Raw genomic sequence first — 22,732 nt, 5'->3', positions numbered from 1 at the left:
CTTTCAGAAAAATAAAAAAGTAGGGACAGTCCAAAGCAAACAATTTAATATTAAATAAGACAGAGCTGCTGTGCCGCTTGCATTTTCCATTGCTTTATCTTACTCTTTAAAAATCTTGGCTGTTTAATTTCTCAGGGTATTTGCTGCCAGATTTTCTTTTTTCTTTGCTGAAATAAAACAGAATCTGAATTCTCTGTAGAAAAGTTAAATCCAATTTACTGTAGCACACCAGAGATCTGAGAAGGTGAAATCAGTAATTCTGTATTGGTAGGAATATATCAGTGGCAATTCCTGGAACCACATCAGAGGTTGGTTTGGAAGTGAACAGGATGCTGAAAACACCTAATACTGAGCCTACTTAACTGCTAGAAGCCACTGATGTAGTAAAGTTGGCATAAGATTTTACTTATTTCTTGGGGAAAGTACTAGCTAACCTGATTTAATGAATCCCTTGCAACTCCACCTTCTGATAAGAACTCATGACTTAACAGAGACGATTCTGAAACAATTCAGACACAGTAATTGCAACAGGGATGAACTGCTGTTCTGTTAAATGCCTATTTCCTGAGAAACACTATGAAAAACCTCTTAATTACTCAGTTTTATTATAAAAATGAAGCACATGGTAACACATGGTAATTTCAATATATTTTAACTTTCTAGCATTCAGTCTTAGTAAGTTGGGCTAAGAAGCTTTCTAGAAAAGAAGTATGCATGTAGAAAAGGAAAGCCAGCATCTTACTATGGGAACATTCTTCTCTTGTAGCCCACAGAAATACAGCACTAATTACCATCTCGTTGATGGATTTGCCCAGATAACAATTGTGGGTTTAAATAAAATAATTATCTAAGGGTTTACTCTAATGTGCCCTTCCCCATGATAAGTGCTATCTTCTGCCCTGAGCCTACTTGCTGAGCTCTTATGAGTGATGCTGAAAATTTGGCACACAAAACGAGACATTTATATCACTAAGTGAACAGTCTGTCACCTACAAGTGGGAGAGTACACAGTTTGGGTAGCACAGTCTTTTTCATCTGCTTGTAGTCTGACTTAGTTATCTGACAGAAATCTATATTTTTACATCACTGGATCTGCAGAATAAACCTACTAAATTAATAAGAGATAAACTTACCATTTCATTTTAGAAAGGGACTAGTACGCATTTAACAATGCTTTTTTCACTACAGTGGAGAAGTGCAGCATATGTCATGATGACAGTTCAGCATCTGCAAAATTACGACCTTGCTCTCTCTTTTCAGTGCATACTTGATGGCTGATCAATAAGCACTTTGGGGACTAATTAAAGTCAGTTCAGTGATGGATACTCTCACAGGACAGTCTATTCTTCAACAGTTTGGTGGACATTTGAGAAGCGGTATTGCTTATTTCATCAGATTATTTGTCATTTGAATTACAGATCTATGGATCTGTTACATATTGACAGATCAGAGATCTGTGAATCTCAGAACTCTTCATACAGTAAATCTATTTACAAGAATTAGGCAAGCCTGTTACTGTCTTCTACTGTATCTAACAGTCTTTTAAAAGCTCCATGGAGAAAAGATGGTATAATGTTAAGGGCAAGAGTCATATATGCAACTTAGCATGCAAATTCTAAGCTGATTTGTTGAGGAAGCGGGCACTGAAATACTTGGAAGCCAAATCCCTAGCTAGTTCACATTTATTTTCCATACATGTCTGTCTAATGCTTTCTCAAGTTAAGTTTAGCTGCTGCAATATCAGCTCTTAAAAAACATTGACAAATCATGGAAAAAGGCTGGAGCTGTCAGCTTTCTCCAGAGGCTTGAAAAATAATGATGTCACTAGTGCATGAGATAAGCAGTGCTGTCAACATAACAAACCGGACAGGAGTCAAATGCATAGGCTGATCACTGCTCTGTACATGGTTTGTATTGATTTCTAAACCAGCATGGCTTGGGTAGGACTGTTGTCCAGCCCTGAGTATACTGCCAAGGGGAGGGCTTCTTTTTCAGTTTTAGTTACCTTAGGAATCATTTGTACCAAGAACTTGGTGCAGTTTGTTGCAAGAACATGGATTTCAAGGAGACTTCTTGGTTTTCTATAGAGACTATGAGCTCCATGTCATCCTCACACAAAACTTGACATACCATTGGTGTATAGTGAGACACTGGAATTGGTAGCATGTGCTGTAAGCAAGCAATGAGAGGAAGAAATACTCTTCAGCAGTGTGAGGTTAGCAGAGTCAGCATGGAGGCATCTGAGCTTCTTGGTGAAAGCTGGTAGTGATACACTTATTCACTCAACAGGGAGGAAGGCTAAAATGTCACAGCCGCTGCAGAAGGACATTTATGCCTAATCCACTGGGCTACATAGCACTCAGAAAAAATGCTTCAAAAACCTCAGTGCTTACTGTTTTTGTCAAGTAGAACAAATCCTTGCTTTACCACTTAAGTCAGATGCTTTGAGATGTGCTGGTAGGAAGCTCTGAGATATTACTATTCCCTCTTTGCAGGCAGAAAAACTGAGTACCAAAGTAAATAACTCTCCTAAGTGGTAAGACACATGAATTAGACTTGTCCCACCAACTGAAAAGCCTCTGGAGCTGACACAGAACAAAAGATTAAAAAAAGCAAATGCCTGTATACTTCTGTAAAGAACCACTAAAAAAATTGAATAAAAAGGCCAAAAGAGAAGGGCACAACCTTATTTTTAATTTCCTTTTCCCATAATTTTTAATAGAGCCATATCACTTTCTGTGCTTCTCAGGTTTGTTTTATAAATCATTTCTTTAAGTGCATTTTTTCTCTTTCAGTAGTTCTTTCCATGTGGCTATACAAGTTAGACTCCCCAGGTACAGATTATCGACAACTATAGAAATCCTTTGATAACAGTATTAGGGAACTGAACGTGCCATTTGCTTAAGCTGAGAAATGTGCAGATCTAGGCTCTGCAGGCTTGCCTTCTCTTCCCAACTTGGCTTGTTTTGTCTTTGGGGTTTTGCCTCATCCATGTGGACTGTGAGCTGTTGGGGCTGTTGCTGACGGGTGTAGGCAGTGCTTGGGCAGGGAACTCTGCACTCTGGTCGGGTCTTGGAGAGCAGCTGTGCTGTAAAATAGCAGCAGTGACAATAACACTAAACACTGCTCCAGGCAGTTTGGGTTTTTTCAACAGAGAGCTGTAAACACATGTTTTTAAAAAAAATAACAAGGCTACTCTTTTTGATGTGTATCTCCAACTGGTTTACCTTGCTACAGGAAGTTAGTGAAGAGTTGCCTGTTTCATTTTTAATATCAATCCTATTTCAATTGTATCAACAGCATGGCATCAGTATTAAATAGTGGCATACACAGTTATGGTGTATAAGATTATGCATAACGTGATTATGCAGAATTGCAGTTCTCTAAAAGCTTCTTTCTTTCTGTTGCACAAGACTTTAAATATGCATCATTTCAGCCATCACCTGACAGGGCATGCGGTTGGTTTGTATCAATCCACACTAAGCCATGCTGCAGCAAATTCGCACTCTCTAGCTTTAGTGTCCCCAGTGTTGCCACTCTATGGATGCTCCTTAGGCTGACCTAACTACTCAGTTACAAAAAGTACTCCTCTCTCTAGGAAATATTTCATGACAGCCCCCCAGACTACTCTGTCTCCTCCATGGGTCACACACACAGCCCATCTGATTCCTCCCTGGCTGTGTCCTTCAGAGGAGGTGAATGGCTTCCGTGGCCTCAGCCCAAACATAACATCTATCAGAGAGAGCACTCTGGCACCCTGTGAAGAAGAGAGGAGGCCACTGGCTGCCCAAGGTCGCCTTCATGCTTTGTTCCTTGCTTGAAACTTAAGACAACAAACAAAAGGAAGGAAAAAAAAAGGCTGGGGAAGGTGGAAAGTGCCTTTCTGTGCTGGAGGGGGGCAGAGACAGCCCTCCCCATCAGAGGCGGGTGATTTGTGGTTGCTTGCTGCCCACTACACAATGTTCAAGCTGAGGCTTTTCTTGCTTGAAGAAGAAAGGGAGGAATGGGCTGAACCAGTCTCTCTCCCTCTTTGTGCTCTGTGCGAGCATGTATTTGCAGGCTGGCAGCCCAAGCTCTCTTGACTGCAGAGCCAGTGTGTGTGTAGGGGGAAGATAAAGGTATTAACTGGGGGACTATGAGGAAAGCATCTTCACAACTCATTTATCAGGCGGCTCCTCTCCAGTTCTAATCTGGTGCTAGGTCGCACCCAATCAGCTCGCTGCACAGTTGGTAGCTACTTCTTCCCAGGCTGTGGACAGATGTCCAGCTGTCTGGAGATGAGCGCCCAGACAGAAGCTTCCTGTTGCCTCTTTCTTCCTCTTTCCTCAGTGCTGAATGGGTCCTTCTGCTTTCAAACATTCAATGTCCACAGCCAAGCTGTTAAGTCAGCACTGAAGGAGTCAGATAGATACGGCTCTGACATAGATTTAGTTTTATTGCTCATTATTTTGTGTTTTCATTCAAAGACAGGAATCCTGCAGTTTAATAAGAAAGATTTTGCTTTTTTCTGTCAGAGCAATGAAAAAAGTCCCGAAAAAAATTTCTACACAACTTTTGACTGAAATATTTTACAGCTTACTGCCCCGTTGTCTATCACAACATTTCAGTGATGCAAGGCCCTTCTGAGGAGAAATGAGACAGGGTGAGAGATGGTCTCACATGCTTACATTACAACTAGTTCTCCATCACCTTTCTCTTTATTCATAGTGCTTGGTAAAGCACTCTGAACATTTAGAATTTTAGATACATAAAAATAAAAATGCACACAGAAATCCTCAGTCTCTGTTGGCAAAGAAATTTATCCAAGCTCCATGTTTATAAGAGAATGTTTTACTCAAAGACCCTGTGATTTTTCTGTAGATACCTTTGTTCATTTCGTCCTAACTCTCCTTTGACTCTATTTTCTGCAGGTCATGAAAACATACCACATGTATCATGCAGAGAGCATCAGTGCAGAAAGCAAACTGAAGGAGGCAGAGAAGCAAGAAGAAAAACAGATTGGGAGGTCAGGAGACCCTGTTTTTCATATTCGACTAGAAGAAAGGCACCAGAGACGGAGCTCTGTGAAAAAGATTGAAAAAATGAAGGAAAAAGTAAATAGTCCTTTTATTTAGCTTCATTTGAAGTAAATTCAGTGCATTTCTGACATTCTTTAGCATGATTTTAGACAGAGAAGTCTAGCTGGGAAAGAAAATTAAACAAGATACACGTATAAACTAGCAGTGGGTTATAGATAACTTGACTTAATTGCAGTTCAGAGATGGGAATACTTTATTCCCAGTATAATTCTTACTATATGGTTTGTCCCATTTGAAACAAAACACTAAGTTATCACTTTGCATTACATTTGTTATATGCATAACAGGCTGGCAGCTAAGATTCATTCTTGTTAATAGGAATGTGTGCTTGAATTGTTACCATTTTTGCTACATACCAAAAATGAAGTAATTCATTATACATTAAATACATTAATATACAATCTTCTTCCTAGCGTCAAGCAAAATATTCTGAAAACAAGCTGAAATCTATTAAGGCCCGTAATGAATACCTGCTCACCCTCGAAGCAACCAATGCTTCTGTTTTCAAGTATTATATTCATGACCTTTCGGATTTAATTGATGTAAGTATTGGCACATTTGTTTTTATGTTTGTTCTGTTAAGCAATAATACTTTCCTTTTTTTTTCGTTTTCAAAGGAATACGTTAGTCATATGGGTTGCCTACAGTATGCTTATAATTTTAATATTGTATGGTATAATCAGGAGATTTTCCTTTCAGCTTTATATTTCACAAAATAAAGTGTCAATAAGATGCTGAACCCATTCTTTTAAAGTTAGAACATTATGTTTTCTCCCCATGTGCCAAGAGAAAATATGACAGGAATAACACAAAAAAGAAGTTGTCCCTACTGATTTCCTGATGATGATTTTCCTGATACTGCTTGAAGTATGATGGATTTTTAGCTTCTAGTTAGGTCGTGTCTGATGTGAACTTTATGAGTTCTTCCTGGCTGCTGGAAGGAAGGAAAGGTCCCTTTCCCTCTCCTCTATTCCTAGCACCCCCACCCCTTCAGAGGTTGGAAAGATGCTGATTTTGTTTCTCCTGCCTTCTCTTTCGGAGCTCACATTTCCCAGTGAACGTCTCCAGTGTGTGTTTCTACTTGGTCAAAACTTTCTCAGGTTGGAAAATGCACCTGATTCTTACCCATTTCATTGATGTTCACAGAGGTTGCCATAGCAGTGACAGCTGAGGAGAGGAACTGCAGACCTAGAGCTTCACAAAGAATTTCAAGGGGAGGAGAAGTGAAGCTCTCTGTGCATACATATACAATGACAACACTCTTTGGAGTTAGTGTATGTAAATATATTTACAAAACCATGAAGGCTAGAGCTTTCTCACTGCTAGTTTTTAACAGAAATATACATTCTACAGTATTTAGTAACGCAGGAAAATGATACCTACTTTGTGTGGCTTTTTCCAAGCTGTGGGCCAATGTAGACAATAGCATTCTTTTAACAAAATGGCTGTAGAAATTACTCTTCCCTAAGGAATTTAAATGGAAAGTCTAGCTGCCCTTTGCATCACTGTTTTGTAGAGTAGGCTGTAAACATGTGCAACCAGAATTTGTTTCAGAGCCAATTTAATCCAGTTTGTGAGCTTGTTTAAATGAAGTGTCTTTCAGACATTTGTATTTAATCAGAATATGCTGTGAAAGCATTGGTATCTAGACAGAGTGTTTGCTACTTGACAAAGGAAATGCTTTTTGTAAATGCAAGAGTCTTGGCAAGATTTGGGGGTTATATCATTGGAATGTGAGACATGCTTCCCACTGGCCATATGTTGCAACAGTCCAGACTATCTTATTCTGTAAATCTATTAATGTCATGGTACAATTCAGAGTTTTCAGAGCAGTGGTGGCAGTTTTATTCTTTGCCCTGTCTATTTTGTCCCCATCCGCCTGCATGACTTTCTGTGCTTCCCTGAACTCTCTCTTTACCTGTACAGAAGGGGATTACCTCTCCTCTGTGTCTGAATTCCAGTTAGCATGGAAGGGGTTTAGGTGTCCCAGAGCTGTTGGTGTTGCCCATAAATGAAACTGAAAGTTTTCCTACATTACTGAAAAATATGTCTGATTAAAAGTGGGATAAATATATGAAGGAATGCAGTGAACTAACTGTTCAATAAATTTTTAATAACAAGGTTGGGGAGGGTTGTGGAACTGTTTTTTTTTTTACAAAAATTTTACAAAAAAAAAAAATCCTTTTTTCATTTGGATTCCACTGCATTTTCCATTTATGAGACTCATATGGAAAATCCTAAATTGCAGTTCCTCAGCTGAACTCAGTCTGAACTATTCAACTCCTTCATTTCATTAACAAAGATCAGGGCTTCTGACTTAAAATGATGATGTGCTGTTCATCTTAAGCCCTTGAGATAAAAGCAAGATAAAAATATTGCTGCAGTCTTAGCTGGATGTTTTAATGCATTTAGTGAGCTGAGGGTTGGGACCAACATTTGCAAAGAAGTAGGGAGATAAACAGGATTTGATCTGCATAGTGTATTTCTGTCCTCTGTGTATTGTACTAGAGGAATTTGAATTTTCTTTTGAATAATTCTTCTCTGCTGACTATATAGTAGGATCTAGTTCAAGTGGAGGACAGGATTAGTTTTTTTTTCTTTATTTGTATCATGTAAAAAGTAGTGAAGATTACTTTTTAGCTAAATTAAATAAGCTTTACCTAGTATGCAGAAACTTTTTTTTAAGACTGTGGGTTTCAGAGGAGCAACAACATACACACCCCTGCTAATCTGACTGTTAGTACCAACATCTGTCCATATGGCACATACTACTACTCATACACTTAAAGATTTCCGTGTAATTGAGTTTATTAGATTTATCTGGATATAAGAGGAAGGTAGGGACCTTTTTTCAGACTTATCATGCAGTCATATGATCTGAAGATAAATGCTAGGAAATAGTGATCAAAACAATTTGACTGTAGTTCTGCTGCTGGAATAAATAAAATATTCATGTGTTGGTCTTTCTTAGAGTAGTGTTTCTGAATCTCTAATTGCAGTCTGCATGCTTTGGATGGTTAAGAAGTTAGGGAACATTTAGCTATTATGAACTTAATATATTCTGTAAAGGTTCTTAATCATTCATAGAACCAAGTTTAAAACTAGGGTAGAGTATGTGCAGCTCACAAGCTTTGTTACATAAGTTCTCATAAATATGATACGTACAGACAGATCCCTTTGATTTGAATGTTGATGTCTGTGTAGCAGGATGATTAGAAAGTGACTTATTCAGAGGTTAAGGCTTTTTTTATGAATTTCTCCACTGGCATTAGAATTTTATTATTATTATTCCTGAAATGAAATGAAGAGCAGCTTGGTTGTTTGGTTGAAGCTCTGTGCTAAGCACTGCAGTTTGTTTTGTTCAAGCCTAAACATACTCTGGGGTACAATAAAGACAGTAAATGCTCTTGAGACTGCTTCAGATTTAATTCCAAATAAGAATGAAATGCAAATTACAAAATTAATTTTTCACACATATCCCAAATGCATCACTCGTCTCCCTCCACTTTGCCCAGCCAAGTCTTTATGAATCCAGAAATGCAATAAAACTCATAGTCTATTACTTCATTCTCTCATTTCTCATCTTCGTGTCTTACTGCACCAACTGACATCTCATCTCTCCAGCCCATAGATTGATAGCATCCAGGCTGTAGCCTTGGTGTGCTGATTAGTGAACCTCAAAGATTCATGTATATTTTGGCTAACAGTGTAGTTGCTTGCTTGAACTTTACACATCTTTCTACAACTCTACAGATTTTTCCTGAAAATCATGTGTACGTGCATGTGTGTGTGTGTGCATGTGCGTACATATGTACCTTTTTGCAACACCAGAAAGGTTGGTGATTTTTTTTCCAAGCCTTGTCAGACAGGATGTGGTGGGGACAGCAGTTTAGTGACAGTACCTTGAAGTTTTAGTCTTAGTAATGAACAAATACCAGAAATGCCATCTCCATTATATACAACTCTCTGAACCATCACTAGTACTAACAGATTAAAAAAGTACTCTTCTTTCTGAGTAGCCATGAGTTGATATTGTAACAGAGCCATTCCCCAGTTAAAATTATCTTTGTCTCCAAATTTTGGAGAAAGTGAACTATATAGTCTGGCAGAAGTAAGAGTTGTGATGTCTAATAAGTGTTTATTTTGCTTTTAAAAAAATAACTTTACTTATACAAATTCTATTTTTACTTAAATCGTTGAAGCAAAATTCCAAATTCAGGCATTTTAAATTCCACTCAAAGAGCCATTGGTGATAAGACATTAGTTCAGGTTCTGGATTTAGTTCCTGTTTGCTCTGCTGGCATTGGCATTGAAAGTAAATGCCTTAGTCTGGCAGGATATTCTGCTTCACTTGAAGAATCCTTCTTGGCTGAGAAGCTGTACTTGTTACCCTGTTAAGCTGCCATCACCTGCAAAAGATGACCACGGGGATAGTTTCTAAGTAGATTAAGGGTTAAACAATTAAGTCCTTAGTACTGTCACAGCATAAAGGATGTTCCAACTTGCAAAAAAGCTGCATCAGAAACCGCCACAACTCTAATTGAAAATCAATAAGCTTTCTATTAGTACTCAGATTAATCCTCTAGAGCTGAAATTCAAGCTCTAGATGCCTGTAGTTTTATAACACATGGATAGCTGGCCATGCTAAACCTGGCATTGCCCTCTATTTCTCATTTCCTCTCTGTTTAATCTTCCATGAGGTCTCTCTGAAACTAATGCACATAAATAAAACAGCTGTCCCGATCCACTTTCTTATCAGCACTTTCAGTCTGTCTTTTTCATCCAAGACAGTGAATTAAATATGAGATCTGATTTGACACAGAACAAGAGAAAAACACCAAGAGACTTTTCCTTTTAGAAACAGTATTTTTTAGGCTGGAGATCTTTGAAATATGGATGTGCTTTAGTATAAAAGTTGAGTGGCTGTTTTAGTAAGTGTAACACAAATTTCCATTCTATAAATGCAAAAGAGAGAGGTTAAGCTAGGTGTGTTTGATTGAACATGACATCTTTTTTCCTTTTTCTTTAAATGGTTCAGCAACTGGTTTTTGGAGAGTCACTGTCCCATCTGCAGTAAGTACCTGGCATACTCACTAGGACTGAAAGCTTAGTCTTTCTGAAAGTTTTGTTGTGAGTAAAACAGCCCTCCATTGTCAGATTTCAGAGAGCAGTTCGATCACTAGTCATTAGTATCCCTAAGGCAAGGTGTGAGGACTTTCTCTTCTACACACAGGTTTAGGTATGGTAAACAGACTGAAAACTCTTTCCCATGCAGTGTGTGCATCTGTCTGTCTGTCTGTCTCCCTCTCTTTTTCTCTCCTTTTTCAAACAAGTAAGAGGAAAGGGAAGGGAACATGATCCTGTGAGTCCTAAGGGTTTGTAATAGCTGTGAGGGAGGTACGCATATAAACATAGTCTACAGTAAACCTTCAAATTGCTTCTTCACCCAGCTGCATCGCCTAACTTGCAAGTCCTGCAGGGAAGGATGATTTTAAACTGCTGGTGGGCACCCAGGATTGGGGGGGGGGGGGCCTGAGGGATTCCCTAAAGCAGCATGCTCCCTGACTGCCCTAGCCAGGCATCGGCCTCTGACTGGGACAAATCTCTCCTGTTTGCATAAAGAACACTGCTTTGTATGCAACTGTTAGCAGACTGATGTGCCGCTATTGGGGTGACAGAGAGGTTTGTGATACATCTGCCATTACCTGGAAGCTCACTGAGCAGAAGCTGAGGATATTGTTTATTGTGTAATGTGGGAAAAAATTAAGGAAATGATCACTTGATACATTACTGCTGTGACATTTTAAAAATATATTCAGCTGTTCCTCTAAAATATTAACCAATCATGAATAATGCAAACCGAGGATGTTTAAAATTCAAGAACAAATGCAACTTTATGTTCTACCAATTAGGTTTCAATTACATTCCAGTGTTATTCTCACCCCTAGAAAAAAAAGACATAAATTATGACTTTCTGCATTTAGTAACATGATGTACATTGCTGGCTCTGTCTGAGCATGGGAAATAAGGTGTTTACAGTAAATACATTTTCATTATCAGGGGAAAGGTTGTTAAACCATTCTTGTTGCATCAAAAAGTGTCTTAGATGGGTCACTAATGCTAGAGGCAGTTGTGCATTTTTTTGTTAGGGCACAGACATGGTGAGCAGGAATTGCTTCATTTTCAGTTGGTGCTGGCATTGACTTAGATGGGAGACTTATGTCAGGGTGGGTTTAAATAGATGATCTGAGGCTTACCTATGACAATAATACTAAAAAGCCCACTTGTGTGTGGAGTTCCAGCCTTTTTCTGTGTAAATACAGTGACTGCATATCTGTATCTGATAAACAAATGCAAAGATATTGCCGTACACGTACACTTGATCTCTTTTCTAAAATTGTCCTTTAATCTTTGCAACAGAATGAGTATACTAAATGCATATTGTCTTGACCCCAGTATTGTATTTTAATTTAGAAGATAATTTGTTAAATACTTCAAAAACAGAAGAATTCAGGACAGATAATTTGTGGCTTCTGATTTTGGAATGGTGTTCCTCCTTTTTAATTTGTTTTCTTTTCCTTTTATTGTGTTTTTAGTGTTGCGATCTTGGATACCACGCTAGTCTGAACAGAGCCCTAAGAACGTACCTTTCTGCAGAGTATAACCTTGAAACTTCCAGGCATGAGGGCTTAGACATCATTGAAAATGCAGTTGACAGCTTGGAGCCACGAAGTGACAAGCAGAGATTCATGGAGATGTACCCCACTGCTTTTTGTCCACCAATGAAATTTGAGTTCCAGTCTCATATGGGTGATGAGGTCAGTATACTGACAAGTATCCCCACAGTGACTGTTTCTGTTCCTATATACCAAGACAAAGAATTTATCCCCTTTTACAAAGAGATTGGTAAAAACTGTTAATTGCTACCCAAAAGCAAGTGGATCAGCAGTAACATTTTGCAAAACTGGCAGCACTGTTCTGAGTTTCTTCAGAGTTCTCAAGAAAAAAAACATTTTGTGTTACTGTACTCTGTATTACCCACAATGACACTGTTGCAAATTTGCTGGCCAGCCTGTGCTCAGCCCAGCACCGGTATAAGAACTGGCTTTATATCTTCACTGCTTGCCTCACCCATAACAGAGCTTGTGGGTGCTATTTGAGAGCAGCTGCAGAGCTGCTCCAAATTATGCATGCTGAAATGCAGCCTTTTCCCCTTCTTCCTCCCCCATTTTATCATCTGGAGATTTCAAGCATACAGGATGCCCCAGCTGTGCCCTGTTCTGATACACCAAAGGCCAGTAGCAAAGTAGAATGTAGAATCACCTGTGTACATCTTTTATCTGAAGTTAACTCCAGGGTTTGCATTTCTGTGTGATAGAGCAGCAACACAAAGCAGCCATACAGCAAGGCTGTGCTCTGTAGTCATAAGATGCGGTACACAGTTCCACACCTTGTAACACATAAATACTTTAGATTTAGATGGACTAATTTTATTGTCTGCTTTATTAAACTTTTAATAGCTTTGGCAGGAGTTCACCTAGTTTTAAGGAGAGCAATCAAAGACTGTTAACTGTTTTTTTAATTCCTGGCATCTTACAGCTCTTTTTGATTCTTTGTTAGGTTTGTCAGGTCACTGCCCAGCAACCTGTGCAAGCAGAGCTTATGCTTAGGTATCAGCAACTACAGTCCCGACTGGCCACACTCAAAATTGAAAATGAGGAGGTAAGATCTGTGTCTACAAGGTCTATGCATTGAACACCATTTTCAGGAAGGTGCAGTGTTTTCTGTCTTGTCAGAAGCGCGTAAATGACCCTGAAATGTCTTAAATCTGTATGAGCTGTTTTAATTATAAAAATCAAATACTGGCAAATACACTAAGATAGATCCTTGTCTGCTTTATAGAGGTTTGGAAACTTCATCTTTTACCTGTCCGGGCATTCACATTACCGAGTTCTGTGTTTTGCAGATGCTTCAGTGTAAACTTGTTAGAGCACATATTTTTAAAGTTTTGTGGCAGAAAGCCACTGAGCACAGTTATTGTATTGTGCGACCACCCTCTGTTCAGTCCCCAAATTGCTATCTCTGTAGTACAAAGGATTTTGGACGGTCTTTCGTGGTATGTGAGTCAAAATCTCTTATGCTCTCAGCTACAGCTATTTATAAACACAAGTACTGAGTGCCTACAATGGGAATAGTTCACCTGGTAAAATAAAATGTGTTTTTTTGTAAAATACAGAAAAGCTATGCTGTTCTTTTTCCCCCACTCTGGCAACAGAGAGAGGCCTCCCAGTGGGTATAAATTGCACTTTTATGTCATTTAAGGCAGTGTTAAAGGCCCTCGGTTTAAATGAGAATCTGTTCCTAAATTAAAACATAGGGATAATTTAATTTCTTGGTGTACTTTACTGATAAGTTTTCAGGATTCCAGCTTTTTTCATTCTATATTATGTGCTGAATGCCTAGAACAAAGTGTTAATGTCCATGAAACATGTACAGTAGTCTTTAAAAAAAAAACATTTGAATTCAGAAAGTATCTCAAGGTAACAAAGACAAAAAAGGAAGAAGAAAGATTATTTCTTTCAGTAAAGTGAAGCACAAGGTCATAGGGGGAGAAATCATGTTGTCTAGCATGGAAGGGATATTTGCCTACACTGGAGATGTCTATAGAAGTGTGAATGATTTGGTTAAGCTGACTCTACTAGAGATTCTTCTGAAGCAGAACTGGGAGGTAAATCATATCCCTGTGAATCTTGCCCATTACTTTACTGTGTTGTGGAAACACTGCATCCTCTGTTCCACGGCCTCCATACCCTGGTTTTCACTATGAGCAATGGTGCTCCATCGCTCATAGGAAGTACTGTGGGGCTGGTGTAAATCATTCTTTCTCCAGCCCCCTCCTCCATCTGTGTATTCTACTTCTGCAGTCTAAACATCACTGTGGTCCTTACCATAGCACTCTGGAGAACAGTGTAACAGATTTTTATCTTGGAAGAATATGTTGTTCTGGCAGCCAGATCTGTGGATGTACATATTCAATCTAACACGTTGACCACACTTATGAGAGTTGACCCTTCAGAGCAGTGTATCATCTGATTGCATCCCAGATTAGGGACCATAATCAAATCATATCACATTTCAATTCTAATTTCAGAAAACAAATGCTTGAGAATGCTATACAGCAACAAATGAGTACATCCATGTTTGTGAATTGGACCATGGTAAAGCAGAGAACTAGATAGGAAACCTAATCATGTCATTTTCTGTTACATAGGTATCTGTTACAGTGCACCTAATTTTTCACATTCACACACCAGTTTGTTTGGGGGAGTGTGACAGAGAATTATTTTGAGTAATGAGTTTCCCTTCTAAACTGTTCTGATATATATTTATCTTGCATTTGGCAAATCATGCTTTTAAACACCAGGTTAAGAAAACAACCGAGGCTACCCTGCAGACAATACAAGATATGGTCACCATTGAAGACTATGATGTGTCAGAGTGTTTCCAGCACAGTCGCTCAACAGAGTCTGTGAAGTCAACAGTCTCTGAGACATACCTGAGTAAGCCTAGCATTGCAAAAAGAAGAGCTAACCAGCAGGAAACAGAGCAATTCTATTTCATGGTATGTTGGTTGCTTCCTCATTCATGTGATACAGACCAAACACCTGAAGTAAAAATCATGCAGAAGTTCCTGGAATTTATGTGCCATACATAGTAATAGATTGATCTGCATCTCTACAGAAATTCAGAGAATATCTGGAAGGTAGTAACCTCATCACAAAACTTCAAGCAAAACATGACTTGCTGCAGAGGACACTCGGAGAAGGTAAATATCACACAATAAACTGAAAAGTGATTTTCAGACTATACAATGAACCCACTAAAATGCCAAAGGTATGCAGGAAAAAATTACAAAACTTAAAGCTTAGCTGTCTATGTCTATGTAAGCATAGATTTGATTTTTACCAGCCATAGTTTTGGTGCAGTGGCAAGAGTATGCACTATAAATTGATTTTATTTCTTCAACAGATATTTATTTCCACTGTGCAGACATTTAGACAAGTGACTATATTTGGAAATGGAACTGTTGAATGAAAAATCTCGTGTCTGAAAGGAGAGCTGACACAGTCAGTGGAGGGTGATTTAAGAGCTGTGACAAATGTACTGTTTCTACTTCCTAACAATTTCTGTTGACTTGAGGGTTTTCTAAGAGTTGGGAGAGAGTGATATTTTTTAAGCATACAAAATTATCCAGGACACATCTCTTACAATGGACTAGCTAGTGCAACATTTCTGACACATGGACATGAATGTCCTTCTTGCAGCCTAACAACTCAGTGGAGCATTCATGAAAGGTAAAAGGTGAAATCCTGACCCCACTGATGTCAGTAGCAAGATTCTTACAGTCTAAATTTAATGTTGAGTTTCTACAAAGTATTTGCATATTGTGAACTGGAATGAATGAAAACTTAATGAATAGCTCTATACCTGCTGATTGTCATTATTGCATATAAAATTATTGCATTACAAATTATGATAGCAGAGAATTATCTGTTGTCCTGAACAGTCTCCACAATTTTTAAAAATACATCTTAAAATATAAACCAAGACAGCAGATGTCCATGATCAAATGAAGTGAAGCTGAATTAGGGCAGTAATGAATCAGGCACTATACACAGCTCCAGCCCACCTCTTACCAGCCCTCCCAACAGGCACTTCTTCATGGACCAATGGGAAAAGGAAAATCACACTGCAAGCCTTGATGACTAGCCACATGGAGTGTTACAGACTTGAGAGGAAGTGAATTACACTGCAAAGAGTACAAATCCTCTCCTGAAGGTTAAAGTCTGTGATTCAGAGTTCAGACTCAAGAAAGGAAACTTGTTCTCTAAAGAGTGTCTCTAAAGGATGTGTCAGTTTATTTTCTTTTTACTGCCAAATATCTGTTGCTAATCAGATCTCTTCTTGCTTTTAATGTGATTGCTCAGATCCACAAATCCAGTTGTGGAGGTGCCTAAAGAGCTATTAACAGTTCAGTAGCTATGACCCAAACAAAGCCCCTGTCCAGGGAGTGACTGAGGTTGCAGTAGGAAATAAACAGTGTTTTCTTGCAAGGCTGGACTGTATAAGATGGTAGCTGGTTTTAGACAACTAACTACATTATGTTCTTTCTCATGGAAGTTTTCATTTAATAGGATTTTTTCTTGAATGCTTGCATTGAACAGTTTATTCACACAGAACAATGTGCAGCTGATGTTAGTCAAAAAAGAGGAAAATTTTCCTCCAAAAGTTCACAGAAAATGTATTTGAAAAAATAAAGTGAATGTTTGTTATTTGGAAGCTCAGTAAAATGCATGATCATCTACTGAAGGGAGAAATATAAAAGGCAACAGAATCTTTTACTAATGCATGTTGGAAAGAAACAAGGAAAGAACTGTATGAAAGGAAATCCAAATAGAAACTTCTCAGCAGGGTGACCTAAGTGATAAATTGCCATCAGGCTCTGGGCCCTTCTGCCATGCTCAGACATGCTTGGACCATTTTGTTTGAAGAGTTCCCTTCGACCCACCAGCTGTAACCCCAAATAGTTAATCTGTGTTGCCCACAGTGTTTTTGCACATAGTTTTTGCATCATCATAGCATAGTACATACAAATAGTACCCCAAATGTATACATCCCATTCAAAGCTGATACTTGGGAGAAAAAGGCATCATTCTTGAAGGTTAAAAAGTTCCAAGTACCCTCTTCTTTTGAGGCATGTGCTTCTTTACAGTGTACATGCCTGGGGAGGAGGACCTGGATTCTGTACATTTCTTGGATGGAGATTGTTGAAAGGGTAGAATTACAATGGAATCAAGAACATTCGTGCTGTAGCTAGTATAGAAAAGAATTTGTAGGAAGTGAACTTCTCCCCTGCTCCACTCAAGCTGCCTTTTCTGGCAGCATTAATTTCAGCAACACAGCAGACAAATAATACAGGGTGCTGTATTAAGTAATGCAGAGGAGAATGGGGGAAGAGGGAGAGGATTGTCTCAACTGCAAGTTTTCCTTTGGCACCCTCTCTTGCTTTTATTCAAACCTGTACAGTGTAAGGATGTAGGCTGAATAAATCCAGATTCCAGTCTGGTGTCCACAACATTGACAGCTTTTGGCTTCTGTCCCAGTTCATCACCTGCCTGCTACAGTCTGTTGCTGTTTATGGACACAGCAGATACATATCCACGATCTGCACAAGGGAGATAGATGAAGTGCTCTGTGCTGAGTCTGCATCTACAAATTTGGAAAAATAAATGAGAAATACTCAAATGACATTGATACTAAACATAGGAAGCTCACTGACATGCATATTAATTCTGACCCAAGGCTCATCTATTGAATGAACAAATGAACAAAGCAAAAGGAAATGCAAGAAAGAGAATAAGTAGTTGTAAAAGAAATTGCCCCTGTGTCCCAGATAGTTTTTCCCTAATCTGTTAAATATCAGAGATGTGTTTAAAATTGCCGAGACTCAGGATTTATAACATCTTTTGTTTTAGTAGGATTTATTATTGAGATTCTTGGTCTCAATGAAGTTGGTTACATGAGTAGGGAGAAGTTCCTGGTTTACCCTTTTTCTGTCACAGGTTATTTTACATACTCTTCTTTCATCCCTCTTTTTCACCTCTCTAACATAGATGCCAACAATCTTTACATGCCTTATTAATGCCAGAGATTTTTCCCAGAGCTTATTCTTTGTACCATCTTCTGAGGATCCCCACTCTTCTGGTATTGCAAAGTATATTTTCAGATTAGGATTTTCAGTACTGTGCAGTGTTTCAGGTGCACCTGGTCATTGGCACATAATATTATGTTTTGCATATCACTGGTTTTCATTCTTTCTGCAGTCTGACAAGCTTTTTTGGTGTCACTTTCAAATTGAGTGGTGTTCTTAGACCTAGCCCAAGTGATGCTCAGTGATTTTCAGAGTCAGTATAATTATCTGTAGTTCTGTTACCTGCATAGGTATTTAATTCTTTCTTCCCTAATATCTTACTTAATCCTGTTAATACTGGATTTCATTTGCCATTGTGTGTCCTGTTCCTTAACATGGTTAAACTCCGCTGAAGGGCTTCACAGTTTTGTTAGGACTTGATACAAAAGTATTTCAGTCATCTGCACAATATTCCGCCTCCTTAGATGCTGTGATCTCCCCAAGACATTAATAAATGCATTATCTATTACGTTAAATGGTCCTAATGGGGAGGCTTGAGTAAATGACTGTTACACTTTTGTCATGATGAAAAAAGACTGTTTAATTCTGCTCAGTTTCCCTTTTCTTCACTAGTTTTTGATCAATGAGAATATTTTGCCACTCAATCCATGGCTGTTTTGTTGCTTTAGTCGCCTCTTGTGAAGAAACTTATCAGGGGCCTTTGAACGTTTAAGTAAATTAATTCAACTGATTCTCCTTTATCCAGTATTTTACTGACACATTCAAAGAATGCTAATAAATTAATAGGGCACAATCTCCCTTTTGGAAAACTGAGCTGGTTGGAATTTATCATACTGTGACCTTCGTATTGTTTCATTATTTTGCTTTTCATTATCATGAGTTGACATGGTGCACATACCTGACTTACTGGTCTGTTCTCCTGCAGAGGTTACCCAGAAACCTTTCTGCAATACGGTATTTGCTTCTTTACAATTCTCGGCAGTTCTCTGTGGTGTTTCCCAGTGGTAGCATTGTATTTTTTTCTTGCAATACACAGACAAAAGAGAGGAAGGATTCTTTCAATAGCAAGCCATTGGTGTCTAGAGCTCTGTGTTGTCAGCACTGAAGAGGGTTTAGGCACAAGGGGAGATGTAATCTAATCTTGATGCAGCTCTATTTCCATATCGATTTAGCCACTAAAACACATGAGCACAAACAAGATACATTGTTTGGAGTTTTACTTCAAATTATTTACAGTATCAAGTGACTCTTTAATCTACAGACAGGCTTCTTAAAAGTCGTTCCATAAGGAGTTGTGTTTGTATTTTAAATGTAACCATGGAGATGGTAGATAACTGCACTGCCCTGTTTGTTGTATAATTGTATATCTTTTGCTGGTAACATGAAAGTAAAGGTTAAAAGTAATTTGCGAAGTGTAATTTAGATACAAAAAAAAAATCTACCTAAAACCTACAAATGATTGTTTCCTGTTTATTGAAATTTTCTAGGTCACAGGGCTGAATACATGACAACAAGGTAAGATATTTTGATTTGGTTTGATTTAGACTTACAAATGTAATAAAATCTTAGAAAGTATAAATTTTAGAACAAGTTTTTAAGGTTATATAACGTTGTTACATAAATTGTGTACAGGCCCTGTGTGGTTTAACATTCAGCGTTTCTGTTTCTGCATGCTGATGGGTAAAGGACCAGGCTGTTCATCTTCCTCATTCTTGTGAGCTGCTTAGGCCAGTGTCTAGGACAAGCTGGAAGACCCTTAAAAATATTTGTGAATCACACATCAGATTTGGAAGTAACAGGGGGCTTTTTGGTGCTGAGAATAATTTTTTTTCAGTTGCTAAAGATACCTTGCCTCTCATGGTTTGTGATTCACTTGGTCAGAATACACAGTTCAGAAGAACCTGATACAGAGATGAATTTATGTGACAGGCTGCATCTTTGATAACCTAGCTCTGGACAGGAATATCTGCCTCCCCCAGCATCCATGTGTTTGATACTTAAATGGGTCTATATGTTCACAGAAGAGAAGGAATGCAGTGTTAGGTCTCCCTGCTTTGTGGAGTACATGCTTTTTCAGTTGTGTAATGCCACACCTGCAATGCTGCCTCCAGACATAAACGCAGAGGAGCTCTGCAGCCCCCAGGGTATCGAACTGTGGGGGGCAATGACAACTGTTTGGATTTGCAGCTGCCACTTGTGTGTATCACTGCTATGGGTGCCACCCTTCCCATCCTGGTGACGGCAATAACATCCAGCCCAGCTTTCCTGGTCTCACTCTTCCCTTCCCTTTCCATGCAATACATACCTGCTCAATGTCTTCTCTTTCTCCATTTTGCTTCCTGGACAGGAATGGCCTCACCACCACCCCTCATCTTTGAATTTTACAAAAGAAAAAAAAGAGTCTTGCCCTCCCAGATCAGCAATTTGGATCTGGCTTCGGCTTTGCCTTTGCTGGATCACTTGGTTTTGTATCATTTCTTCTGCCTGGCACCTATATTCCTGGGAACATCTCTACAGACTTCAAACCAACCTTTCACTGACCACTCCACGGTCCATTTTACCTCTGTAAATGGACTTACTCACCTTCTTTCCTTACACAACCCCAGTTGAAAAGCAGTAATAAATCGGAGCATTCTTCCCAGTTGCTGACATTAATTCTGAGATCTGTGCCTTAGCTCTGCCCCCCAATACTACCAGGAATGCATGGAAGTCAGCAAGATTATGTCTAATGAGAAAAACATTCTTTCTTGACTCCAAAGCAGGTGACTCATCAGGCTCACATCATCCTAAATTCCCTCCTGTGTAAGCAGCTGAAAGAAGATGATGGATTTAGGCAATGATTGTACCTTAGTAAAGTGGGGGAGCAGATTGAAGCCAACTTACCTTTTTTCTCACAGCCGGTCACTTAAAGAAACTCTGAGAGAGTGGGGCTTGACTGTCCATTCCTCAGCACCAGTTCCCCTGTTCCAGCTGAGACCTGCCTATTGCCTCAGGGTTCAGTTAAGTTTCCAGGCTCTAAGAAATGCAAACAAAAATGTTCTTCAAGGTCAAAGTTAAATGTAGAAGCGAAGAAGATATCTTTAAAGATGAGTTTAAAATAGCAGGTAGTACCCAAACAGACCAAAGTCCCATCACTTAGTGTTCTATGCATTATTGTTTCTCACTGTTTCCAAAACATTTGATTTTTTGCTAATTCCTGAAAAACCTATAGAAACATTGGACTACTGGTGCAGGGGAACTAGGAAAGCTGTTGACATGTAGCTTGCCCTGACATTCACAGAATATATTGTAACCTAGAAAACAGTATTTATTTCCTGTAATCCCTTTCAGTTGTAGTCATCACATGTAACACACTAGGTAAACATTGTGCAGACCAAAGTTCTCTGTGTTCTTCCTTTTTTTTTTCATTATGCTGCTTTTGTTTATTTGTTTCAAGTTGATGATATTATTTTAATTCCTTTAGCTAATTTGCAAGGTGTTTCTTTTCTTGTGTGAAGATGTTGGTGGTTGGATGTGGAAGGCTAAAGCTATTTAACCTTCCGGGCTCTAGTTGAAAATGCAGTCAACTTGGTTTTGAAGCACCTTAGGAGTATGCTGAGCAGCTTTAATTTGCATTTGAAGCTTCTCCAGCACAAAACAACTTTTCTGCTTGATAAGAGGTGCTTCCAGTGACCTGTGTTCTGCTGCAGCTGGCAGGATGAATTCCAGTGGTTGCTGCACATTTCATGCATGACCACAACAAAAAAGGCCATTCTGATTGTGCTGTGTTTGGAATAAATGTATATGTAAAACTATAAAGGTGTCAATATTTATCTATAAGAACATCAATATTTATCCATAAGTAATGTGTTCTTAATAGGAGAGTTCTCCACTCTTTAATCACTGTTACACTTAAATTTGATGGAATATTTGATAAGTACTGTGTTTATTTCTCCCTTTATAATGTTCTGTTGTTTTGCCATGAGTTTACAGACGTTTCATTTTATTGTGTGACTTAATTCTACCTTGCTCAGTAATCATATTCCCTTCCCTTAGGCCTCCAAATCTTCCCCCTAAGCCCCAGAAACACAGGAAGCCCAGACCCCGATCACAGTATAGTGCTAAGTTGTTTAATGGTGATTTGGAGTCATTCATCAAGGTACTGGCACCAGCCACCCCAGTGGCTGATCTCAACACTTCTTACTATAATGGTCACTACCTCACATGAGCTGAGGCAGATCATTATGTTTAAGTCTGTCCTGGGGCTCTTTTCTTTCCCAGTTGATCAATATAATACTTCCTGAAGTCAGAGAGAAAGAGGGGCATTAATTTCTCATGTTAGCCTCCCTACGATTTTGTTAATCAAGTAGGGACAGTATTGGCAGCCTGGTTTTATTAGGAAACTTAGCATCATATAGAGGATAGGATGTAGTGGTGCATCCCACGACTTAGCACTATTTCCTGCTTGCCATTTTCATTACATTCAGTATTCAAATCTGTGGAGAAGCAGTATTACCCTGGGTTTGATATCCAGCTTTTGATTTCCTATGACTTTAGGAATTTATTATATTGTGTGAAATTGTGATCACCGCTATTCTGGATCTTGTATCTTTGCTGTATTTACTATCTTCTTCTTTTTCATACTTTTATTTCTAATAATGCTTCTAGCCGAGGCCGAAGGAACTCTCACACAAGACATCAGGTATCGTTCTGGTGACAAGAGAACCATCTCCACCTCACTCTCGGGTTGCATTCACGCCTGGCTCAAAATTAGTTCTTTCAAAGACCTGGAGGGAGAAGTTTGCATTAAGAAATGAGTGTATGAGTACAGCAGGCAAAACTGAACCAGAGCACAATTCTGCAGTGGTTGTAGTCTTAAATGATGGATTTTTCCTTATTGATTAACAAGCACCTGCCCATCACAGTCAATTAGTGCCTCTGGATACTAGCTGACAGATCTAAG

General features: G+C 38.8%; 1 protein-coding gene across 4 annotated transcripts in view; it reads left to right on the top strand.

The window, feature by feature from the left end:
• SRGAP1 (SLIT-ROBO Rho GTPase activating protein 1) overlaps positions 1–22,732 on the top strand; it is a 156,373-nt gene that overhangs the window by 99,156 nt on the left and 34,485 nt on the right. For 3 of the 4 annotated variants that reach the window (XM_074827315.1, XM_074827316.1, XM_074827317.1), the window contains 8 exons: positions 4,911–5,093; positions 5,492–5,620; positions 11,675–11,896; positions 12,699–12,800; positions 14,503–14,700; positions 14,820–14,904; positions 19,278–19,305; positions 22,438–22,471. In XM_074827315.1, coding sequence (XP_074683416.1) covers positions 4,911–5,093; positions 5,492–5,620; positions 11,675–11,896; positions 12,699–12,800; positions 14,503–14,700; positions 14,820–14,904; positions 19,278–19,305; positions 22,438–22,471 — 981 coding nt within the window. Of the gene's footprint in view, positions 1–4,910; positions 5,094–5,491; positions 5,621–11,674; positions 11,897–12,698; positions 12,801–14,502; positions 14,701–14,819; positions 14,905–19,277; positions 19,306–21,825; positions 21,929–22,437; positions 22,472–22,732 lie in introns of all 4 variants that reach the window. The other variant, XM_074827318.1, reaches the window with a different exon arrangement.

The sequence above is a fragment of the Strix aluco genome, chromosome 5 (genome assembly GCF_031877795.1).
Source record: "Strix aluco isolate bStrAlu1 chromosome 5, bStrAlu1.hap1, whole genome shotgun sequence".
NCBI classification, from domain to species: Eukaryota; Metazoa; Chordata; class Aves; order Strigiformes; family Strigidae; genus Strix; species Strix aluco.
The sequence above is the reverse complement of the archived record's forward strand: the minus strand, read 5'-3'. Positions and strand labels throughout refer to the sequence as shown.